General features: G+C 49.8%; 1 protein-coding gene across 1 annotated transcript; it reads right to left on the bottom strand.

Moving 5' to 3' along the window:
* Positions 1-7,343: 7,343 nt before the first annotated feature.
* LOC127297344 (subtilisin-like protease 4) lies at positions 7,344-9,926 on the bottom strand. The gene has a single exon (XM_051327654.2). It carries the CDS (start codon positions 9,795-9,797, stop codon positions 7,557-7,559), a length of 2,241 nt encoding a protein of 746 aa, XP_051183614.1. The 5' UTR covers positions 9,798-9,926; the 3' UTR covers positions 7,344-7,556.
* Between the last annotated feature and the right edge of the window lie 1,040 nt (positions 9,927-10,966).

The raw sequence follows: 10,966 nt of genomic DNA, 5'->3' as shown, positions 1-10,966 counted from the left end.
TCGGACACACCGTTTCGTTGAGGTGTTCCCGGCGGTGTCAATTGTGAAAGTATTCCGCATTTCTTTAAATGCATGCCAAACTCATAACTCAGATATTCACCTCCACGATCAGATCGTAGAAATTTGATCTTCTTGTTACGTTGATTTTCTACTTCACTTTGAAATTTCTTAAACTTCTCGAAAGTTTCGAATTTATGTTTCATGAAATAGATATACCCATATCTACTCAGATCATCTGTGAAGGTTAGAACATAACGATAACCACCGCGCGATGCTACGCTCATTGGTCCACATACATCTGTATGTATGATTTCCAATAAGTCGATAGCTCGCTCCATCATACCAGAAAATGGAGTCTTTGTCATTTTACCCATTAGACATGCTTCGCATCTATCAAGTGACTCAAAGTCAAGTGATTCAAGTAATCCATCAAGATATGGAGTTTCTTCATGCGTTTCACTCCAATATGACCAAGACGACAGTGCCACATATAAGTAGAATTATCATTAAGTTTAATTCGCTTAGCATCAATGTTATGTATATGCGTATCACTACTATCGAGATCTAATAGAAATAAGCCATTCTTTTGTGGTGCTCGACCATAAAAGATATTATTCATAAAAATAGAACAACCATTATTCTCAGACTTGAATGAATAACCGTCTTGCATTAAACAAGATCCAGATATAATGTTCATGCTCAACGCAGGTACATAATAGCAATTATTTAGGCTTAAAACTAATCCGAAGGTAGATGTAGAGGAAGTGTGCCGATTGCGATCACATTGACCTTGGATCCGTTTCCAACGCGCATCGTCACTTCATCTTTCAGCGGTTGTCGTTTATTCTTTAGTTCTGTTTCGAGTTACAAATATGAGCAACCGAACCAGTATCAAATACCAGGTACTAGAACGAGAACCGGTGAAATGAACATCTATAACATGTATATCAAATATACCTTCTTTCTTCTTCTTGACAAGGCCGCTCTTCGGATCAGCCAGATACTTGGAGCAATTACGCTTCCGGTGTCCCTTCTCCTTGCGTAATAGCACTCAGCATCGGGCTTAGGGCCGTTCTTAGGTTTCATAGGAGGCGTGGCAGCTTTCTTGCCACCCTTCTTGAATTTTCCCTTAGACTTGCCCTGTTTCTTGAAACCGGTGGTCTTGTTGACCATCAACACTTGGTGCTCTTTCTTGATCTCAATCTCAGCAGCTTTTAGCATGCCAAAAAGTTCAGGTAACTCCTTGTTCATGTTACGCATATTGTAGTTCATCACAAAGTTCTTGTAACTTGGTGGCGGTGATTGAAGGACACGATTAATCCCCGATCTGTTAGGAATCACTATTCCCAAGTCACCGAGTTTCTTCGCATGCCCGGTCATGGCGAGCATGTGCTCACTAACGGAGCTGCCTTCTTCCATCATACAGTGAAGAAATGTTTCGATGCTTCATAGCATTCCAACTGCCGCATGAGTCTCGAATATAGCTTTCAGCTCATTCATCAACTCATGAGGATCATGGTGCTCAAAACGTTTTTGAAGATCGGATTCCATCGCACAGATGGCACACTCGAACTTGAGAGTACCGAGTTTTCCGAGTCGCGTAACAGCTTTTACTTCATCGGATTCATCTTCTGCAGGAGGGTCACCTAGCGGTGCATCAAGCACAAATTGCAGATTTCCGCGAGAGGAAGATCCTCACATGACGGAACCAGTCGGTGAAGTTGCTACCGTTGCTCTTAAGTTTCTCTTTCTCTAGGAACCGATTAAAATTGATTGGGGACGCCATCTCTACAACATATATTTGCAATAGTTTAGACTAAGTTTATGACAAATTGAGTTCAAATTTTAATTCAACATAATTAAAAACCTAAGTGAACTCCCACTCAAAACAATATCCCTCGCATTGTCTTAGTGATCACACGAACCAAATCCACCGCACCTAAACCCGATCATCACGAGAAAAGGTGTGATTTCAATGGCGAACACTCAAAGTGTTCATCATATCAACCATATGATTCATGCTCTACCTTTCGGTATCACGTGTTCCGAGACCATGTCTCAGTACATGCTAGGCTCGTCAAGGCCACCTTAGTATCCGCATGTGCAAAACCTGTCTTGCACCCGTTATATGTACTTATTGAATCTATCACACCCGATCATCACGAGGTGCTTCGAAACGACAAGACTTGGCAACGGTGCTACTAAGGATGAACACTTTATTATCTTGAGATTTTAGTGAGGGATCATCTTATAATGCTACCGTCGCGATCTAAGCAAAATAAGATGCATAAAAAGGATTAACATCACATGCGGTTCATATGTGATATGATATGGCCCTTTTGTTCTTGCGCCTTTGATCTTCATCTCCAAAGCACGGATATGATCTCCATCATCTTCGGGCATGATCTCCATCATCGTCGGCGTAGCGTCAAGGTCAATGGCGCCGTCTTCATGATTGTCCTCCATGTAGCAACTATTACAACTACTTTGAAATACTACTCAACATGAAATTTAAAGACAACCATAAGGCTCTGCCGGTTGCCACAATACAATAATGATCATCTCATACATATTCATCATCACATTATGGCCATATCACATCACCAAACCCTGCAAAAACAAGTTAGACGTCTCTAATTTGGTTTGCATATTTTACGTGGTTTAGGGTTTCGAGAGAGATCTAATCTACCTACGAACATGAACCACAACGTTGATACTAATGTTTTCAATAGAAGAGTAAATTGAATCTTTACTATAGTAGGAGAGACAGACACCCGCAAAGCCTCTTATGCAATACAAGTTGCATGTCGAACGAGGAACAAGTCTCATGAACGCGGTCATGTAAAGTTAGTCCGAGCCGCTTCATCCCACTATGCCATAAAGATGCAAAGTACTCAAACTAAAGATAACAAGAGCATCAACGCCCACAAACCATTGTGTTCTACTCGTGCAACCATCTATGCATAGACACGGCTCGATACCACTTTGTAGGATAACGTTGCATAGAAAACAAAAATTTTCCTACGGCGAACACGCAATCCAAGCCAAGATGCAATCTAGAAGACGGTAGCAACGAGGAGGTATCGAGTCTCACCCTTGAAGAGATTCCAAAGCCTACAAGATGAGGCTCTTGTTGCTGCGGTAGACGATCACTTGCCGCTTGCAAAAGCGCGTAGAAGATCTTGATCACGATCGGTTCCGGCGCCACGAGCAGGCAGCACCTCCGTACTCGGTCACACGTTCGGTTGTTGATGAAGACGACGTCCACCTCCCCGTTCCGGCGGGCAGCGGAAGTAGTAGCTCCTCTTGAATCCGACGACACGACGGCGTGGTGTCGGTGGCGGTGTAGAAGTCCGGCGGAGCTTCGCTAAGCAATGCGGGCAATATGGAGTGGAGGAGCTTGGCTAGGGTTTGGGAGGGGTGGCCGGCCACTCTATGGGGGCGGCCAGCTTATGGTCTTGGGGTGGCCGGCCCCTCCCTTGGCCCCTCATTATATAGGTGGATCCCAAGTGTTGGTGTCCAAGTCTTCGAATAAGACCCGAAACCAAAACCTTCCATAGGAGGGAAACCTAGCCCAACTAGGACTCCCACCCAAAGGTGGGATTCCCACCTCCCATGTGGGGGTGGCCGGCCCCCTATGGTGGAGTCCACTTGGGACTCCACCCCATCTAGGGCTGGCCGGCCATGGAGGTGGAGTCCCTTGTGGACTCCACCTTCCTTGGTGGTTTCTTCCGGACTTTTCTAGAACCTTCTAGAACCTTCCATAGAACCTTCCGCGACATTTTATTTCACATAAAATGACATCCTATATATGAATCTTATTCTCCGGACCATTCCGGAACTCCTCGTGATGTCCGGGATCTCATCCGGGACTCCGAACAAATATTCGAACTCCATTCCATAATTCAAGTGCTACCATTTCAACATCCAACTTTAAGTGTGTCACCCTACGGTTCGAGAACTATGCGGACATGGTTGAGTACTCACTCCGACCAATAACCAATAGCGGGATCTGGAGATCCATAATGGCTCCCACATATTCAACGATGACTTTAGTGATCGAATGAACCATACACATATATTACCAATTCCCTTTGTCTCGTGATATTTTACTTGTCCGAGGTTTGATCTTCGGTATCACTCTATACCTTGTTCAACCTCGTCTCCTGACAAGTACTCTTTACTCGTACCGTGGTATGTGGTCTCTTATGAACTCATTCATATGCTTGCAAGACATTAGACGACATTCCACCGAGAGGGCCCAGAGTATATCTATCCGTCATCGGGATGGACAAATCCCACTGTTGATCCATATGCCTCAACTCATACTTTCCGGATACTTAATCCCACCTTTATAGCCACCCATTTACGCAGTGGTGTTTGGTGTAATCAAAGTACCTTTCCGGTATAAGTGATTTACATGATCTCATGGTCATAAGGACTAGGTAACTATGTATCGAAAGCTTATAGCAAATAACTTAATGACGAGATCTTATGCTACGCTTAATTGGGTGTGTCCATTATATCATTCACACAATGACATAACCTTGTTATTAATAACATCCAATGTTCATGATTATGAAACTAATCATCCATTAATCAACAAGCTAGTTTAAGAGGCATACTAGGGACTTCTTGTTTGTCTACATATCACACATGTACTAATGTTTCGGTTAATACAATTCTAGCATGATATATAAACATTTATCATAAACATAAAGATATAAATAATAACCACTTTATTATTGCCTCTAGGGCATATCTCCTTCATTATGTTCTTAATAGTATGTTCTCTGTGTCTTACTTATGCACAGACGTTGTTGTGCAGAACATCTATTGAAAAACACACCTATATGAGTTCAGATGTTAAACGTCGGAGTCTATAAGAGTTGGGTGCTCTCTAATACTCTCATGAAAGGCCATGGAGTATGACTCATAAACTCCACCCGCGGGGAAGTCCTACGACGACCCAGTATTGGTCAAGCCTTTGTGTGAAGCTAGATTTACAGAAAACTTGCAGTTTAGGGCTTAGTCCATAGTTCAAGTAGCAATCTAGTTTAGCGTAGAGTTCTAGATGATAGTTCAACTTAACAATCTCCACTATAGTACCGACATATATAATAATGTTTTGAAGCCAAAAGCAAACTTTATGTGCCTTTGGGATATGGTGGGGGATTGTTCAAATTTTTTCTAATATAGGTTCAACATTTACTCCACAATTCTTGGAAAATCCTAAAGGCCCAATTGGCGCATTTGTTCATGGCAAGGGGCGGAAGAAAAATTTAATCTCACCTTGCTAGTTTTGAGAGAGATGGACTTTCTTATAAGGGGGCTGCTTCACTTGTGGTATGAGCATGAGAAGATGGCTCCTATAGGGGCTCCTCCTCCTCCGCCGCCAGCCTCGCGTGGACGCGCACGCCGCGGTTTGCAGAAATGCCTTGAGCCAAGACTTTTTTCTTCTTCTTGTCATGCATAAATGTAATCCCATTGGTTGCACAGAAGATCAAATATTTTGTTGTAGTGGACAATGAATACTGTTGTCTATAAGATTCGTCTTCCGTCCATTCGTTTCATCTCCCAACGCCTCATGTTCGGCTCCACCTGTGTACCTACAAAAGAGAGGTCGCTCCTAACCAGAAATATATACACCCCAACACAAAACCTACAGCCTCATAGTTCCAGTGATTTGTGCAGATCAAAGTCTTCGCCATCCCATCTTGCGACGTGCACCGCGAGTTGGGACAACAAGACTCCGAAACCCCGCCTTTAGATATCCTGCGCGGGAGAGCGGCGATAATGTTTTCGAGGAGTGCTTCTGCGAGACTACTTGCTGACTTCATCACGGACGTGGCCGAGTTCTTCCCGGACGATGATTTCTTCCCTCACATCAACAGCCTCTACGATGACATGAGTGGCAACACGGCAACACAAACGGATCTTCTTCCGCCGCCCCATATGTTTTTCTAGTTCTCCTAGTTGAGATTATGAGGCAATTTCTAGTTCTATTATCTTGTCTAGAATTCACAGTATCACATTATATGTTAGATGGCATGTCTAGTTTGTTCGGTTTACTTCTAGCCATGTGTTATCTATTGTTTTCCTTAAAAAAGTATGCGAAAAATTGCATATATTTCCATGAATAGTCCCCTTTTCTGAACTTCTTTTTTGCCCTTTTTTATATGTTGGAGAACTGTTCTCCTGATTTAGTGGAAACAGGCAAATCCTTCGCCTCCGTTTGAAAATTGCAGCAAACATAGAGGGATGTACTAATGACAGCGCAGTGTGTGAACAGTGGCAGGAATCCCAGAGTGGCTCTGTGAGGGAGAGGCAGGCCAAGTTGCGCGTACGGTGTACCGCGCTTTGCAGCAAATGAACCCACACCAACAGGCTGGAAATGACATGTACTCCTACCACATGTACTCCTACCAGTACTACTCCACACTGATGAAGCAGGAAACGTCCTTTAAAACGAGCAGTAAATTACCCCTCTGTGCTCCTACTAGTGTAAAGTCGCAAACGTGTCTTGAGTAAATGTCATTCATTTTTGCTACTCCTCGAGTGAGTCAGTGATCAGTAGGGCTGTGTGCTGTGGCGTATCCTGGCTGTCAATGCAATGGCATACGGCCGGCTCGAGCAGTTCAGGGCAGCGTCTCTGTTGTTAATTCTCTGCACCCGGCCATCGTGAATTTGGTCATCTGAACACTATGTGGCCATTAGGCTGGCCATAGTGGGTAGTATCATATTATAGTATCATGTATATGATACTTTTGTATTACATAGTATCATAGATTAGTATCATAGTTTTGCAATATTAATTGATTTGTAGAATCTTAATATAAATTTGTGTATAAGATTTATTTGATACTAATTTTTCTCGTGATGTGCGCTATGATACAGTTTCTACCCCCTCTCATCCATAATTACGTGCCACTTCAGTATTTTTGATGAAATTTATTTGCGTGATCTGCATTTGTAATCTTACTATGGCCTAGTCTTAGAGACGAGGGTCCAGCGTTACGGTACATCGTAAAGGCTAAGGGCTCGGTTTGTCACTGCTAAACGCGTCCGATTAATCACTGTACCCTTCCATCATAAAACGTTCTGGTCGAGCAGTTACCCAACAATGGGCCAGATATATGCTCTGTTTCTCTCTGAAAGAAATGGGGATTGCTCTGTTTCACTGAAGAAACCAGAGGTGCTCTGTTTTCTGGCTGAAGAAAAAATAGCAAGTGCTCTGTTTTTTGTCTGAAGAAAATAAGTGCTCTGTTACAATCGAAAGAATCACGAGTTGCTCGGGAGAATGCTGCCGCCTTTGTATGTGTGGAATGCAAGAGTCAGATAGATTTCATTTCACGAATGGGTTAATTCCATTATTTTCACTATACACACACCACTGACACCACCACCACTAGTCTGAACCGCAGCTGAGATTGCTGCGACACGTCAAAGTGGTGCTCCACGAGCCTAATCCATCGCGCCAACCTATAAACAACGAATATTCCGCCACCGTGTCACGCCTGCTGCGCCGTCGTCACGTACGTACACCCAACTCCATCCTACACGACGGCCTTGGCCGGCGGCACCACGATCGGGCTCCGGACCACGTGCTCCGGCGACACCCACTTCAGGTTCCCCTCGACGCCGGCGATCGCCGGCTGCTTCCCCGCCCACCGCACCGTCACCGTGTAGCTCTGCCTCTGGTTCACCTTGTTGAAGCGCAGCATGGGTGGCCGCACAGTGACGGACACCTCCTTGGGCATGTCCACCACCGCCGTGTACACCGACTCGGCCTTCCCGACGTTCTTCACCGTGCGCCTGATGGTGATCGGCTGCGACAGCAGCTTGATCACCATGGACGGGTAGTTGAGCTCCGCCTCGGTGATGGCCTTCATCTTCCCGCACTCGATCTTGCGGTGGGTGATCTCCCTCACGCCCTCGTCCCCGATGCCCAGCCCGCAGAGGTAAGGGACGTAGTCGTTGGGCGCGAGGTCGTACACCAGGCCAGGGTCCACGGCGCGGGACGGGTTCACGTACCCGGCGCCCATGGCGTAGAAGCTCGCGCGCCGGTACTGCTCGTCCTTGATGGGCACGCCGGCGTGGTCCGCCGTGTCGGAGGAGGTCATCAGCGCCGACCGGATCTCCGCGGGCGACCAGCCCGGGTGCAGGCTCTTGATGACGGCGGCGATGCCGCTCAGGTGCGGCGTGGACATGGAGGTGCCGGACTCCATGAAGAAGGCGAGGCTGACGTCGTCCACGAACTCCGGGTGCATCTCGCTGGGCGCCCACGCGGCGAGGATGTTCATCCCGGGCCCCGTGATGTCGGGCTTCAGGATGCCCGGGCTCGCCTTGCTCGGCCCGCGGGAGGAGAAGAACGCCACCGCCGGCGCCGGGGAGGACCCCATGACCGTGCCCCTGAACGCGATGCTCGCCGTGGGGTTCCGCGTCGACTTGATGTAGGCGGCGATCTTGGCCCCCGCGGCGTTGCTGACGTGCGACGCCGGCAGCACGTGCGCGTCGGCGAAGGTGGTGAACCCCTCCTCGGGCTTGTTCATCAGGATCATCCCGGAGCCGGAGTAGGCGTTCACGGTCTGCCCCTGCTCCACGTGCTCGGAGATGCCGCGGCTCTCGCAGAGGACCACCTTGCCCCTGACGTCGTCGGGGAGGGAGCTGCAGCCGCGCGCGTCCGGGTCGCCGCCGGCGCCGGGGAACACGAGCGGGAGCTGCCGCCCCGCGCTGTTGTTCCGCGGCTGGAACAGCGACTCACCGTCGAGCTCCTGCCCGTCGCCGAGTTTGACGACCGTGCGGATGGCCCGGTCCGTGGTCCCAGCCGCGACGGTGAGCATCCAGGGCGCGCCGTTGCCGACGGAGCCCACGGTGGGACCGACGTTCCCGGCGGCGGCGCTGACGAAGATGCCGCGCTCCATGGCCTTGTAGGTGGCGATGGCCACCAGGTCGTAGTTGAACTGCGCGCCGTCGGACGCGTCGATGGAGAAGGAGATGACGTCGACGCCGTCCTTGACCGCGGCGTCCAGCCCCGCCACGATGTCCATGATGGAGCAGCGGCTGCGGGTGCACACCTTGTATATCGCCAGGTGCGCGTGCGGCGCCATCCCGGAGGCGGTCCCGTGCGCGTTGCCGCGGACGTCGGCGTTCTCCACGAAGTTGCCGGCCGCCGTGCTGGCCGTGTGGGTCCCGTGGCCGGCGTCGTCGACGGGGGGCGCGGTGGAGTTGACCGAGGCGCTGCCGAACGCGCGCGCGCCGATGACCTTGTTGTTGCAGCCGCCGGCCCCCGCGATCGCCTTGAACTCGCAGGTGCCCTTCCATTTTTTGGGGGGCGGCGGCATGCCCGCGTCGCCGAAGGAGGGGTGGCTGGGCAGGATGCCGGTGTCGAGGAGGCCGATGACGACGCCGCGGCCGAAGCCGGAGCGGCTCCAGAAGCCGTCCTTGCCGAGGTGGAGGCCGAGGAAGCCCGGGGAGTGGGTGGTGGCGAGGGGCAGGAAGTGCTCCGGGTAGAGGCGGAGGCAGCCGGGCCTGTTCCGCATAGCCTCGGCCTCGTCGTCGCTCAGCCTGGCGGCGAAGCCTGTGAGGACGTGGCTGTAGGAGTATATGATGGTTGGGCCGCCGTCGGTGGAGGACTGCAGGGTGGCCTCCGGCAGGAAGGAGCGGTGCCAGACCTCGACGGCGTCCGTGCCGACGTCGTCCCGCGGCTCGAGGTGAACCACATAGTTCTTCCGCTCCTGCGCATAGCACGCGCCGAGCAGCTGCGCGAGCAGGAGGAAGCCGATGAATCTCCTCATGGGATGCTGCCTAGCTAGCTACTGTAGAGGTGATTTTGATTTGGAGAAGGGGCATGCAGCTAGCTGGGGAAGAAGAAGAATGGGGATGAGAGTGAAGTGGCCGTGGCCGTGTGGTGGCAAGAACAGGAGGGAGGGCCAAGGTTTATGTAGGGGTGGCACAGGGTGGGGGAGGCCGTGGGCGTGCGTAGTGATGGACAGTGGACGCTGGCGGTGAGCTGGAGAGCAGAAGCGGACTCTCGGTTTGATTTTGAATTCTACAATGTCTCCCTGCCTGCCACTGTTCCGCAATGGCGGCGACCGTTGGATGACAACATACAACCGGCTCAAACCCTACTCTTTCTTCCCCTCTTCCCTTCCCACCAGGCTTCTTTTGGGGAGTCTCTCTTCCTTCCTCTCCTTTCTCAACAATACTTTGAGAGTCCCTCGTGTGAATCCGGGCCGAACCAAGGATTCTCCTGCCGGCGATGCTGGTCGGAGATGGCTAAGGGGACGTGCAGGGGTTCTTCATCAAGCTTCTCTAGAAGAAGATGGAGGTGAAGATCCTTGATGCAAGCTATTCAAATAAGCGCCGATGTGTCCATATCCACAAGATCCAAGTTCCTTGGCGAGGTCAAGATTATGCGTTCGATGCAGCGATTCATCAGCGGCGGCGTTGTTTGGCCACGACTATGTCCATCCATGGGATTGGCCTCGTCGTGCTCGAGCTCTCTGGTTCGAGCTTTCTCTTCCACCGATCTAGGAGGATCTAATATTGCCCCGACGCAGCGTACATCATCTATGTTGAACCAAGTGGTCTTGTCCCCGGTGTTTGTAAAGGTGGTCGTGAGTGGAGGTGGATCTCCGGCGGCGTGCGTGAACTCGATCGCATTTGTGCGGTCGACTGCAGGGTTCTTTGTATTAATTTTCACGGCTTGGTTGTAATTTTACTTTTCCTTGAGGTCCTTTCGGTAAAAGTGTACCCACCGTCTGGCATTTCATGCACAATCTCGGTCCTTCGGGACCTTTCCCGTTCAGAAAAAGGCTTAAAAACGGCTCCCACCATCGCCCCCAAGATGAGCCTTTCGTAGAATTCGGCCTGATAAATTGACAAACACTCCCATGTCAATGCTGGAGTGAGGGCTCGAACGGGGGTGAAGACAATGCGTGGCACGTCAAATGATCCGCGCGGG

This window comes from Lolium perenne, chromosome 4 (genome assembly GCF_019359855.2).
Source record: "Lolium perenne isolate Kyuss_39 chromosome 4, Kyuss_2.0, whole genome shotgun sequence".
Taxonomy (NCBI): domain Eukaryota; kingdom Viridiplantae; phylum Streptophyta; class Magnoliopsida; order Poales; family Poaceae; genus Lolium; species Lolium perenne.
This window is presented reverse-complemented; position numbering and strand designations above follow the sequence as displayed.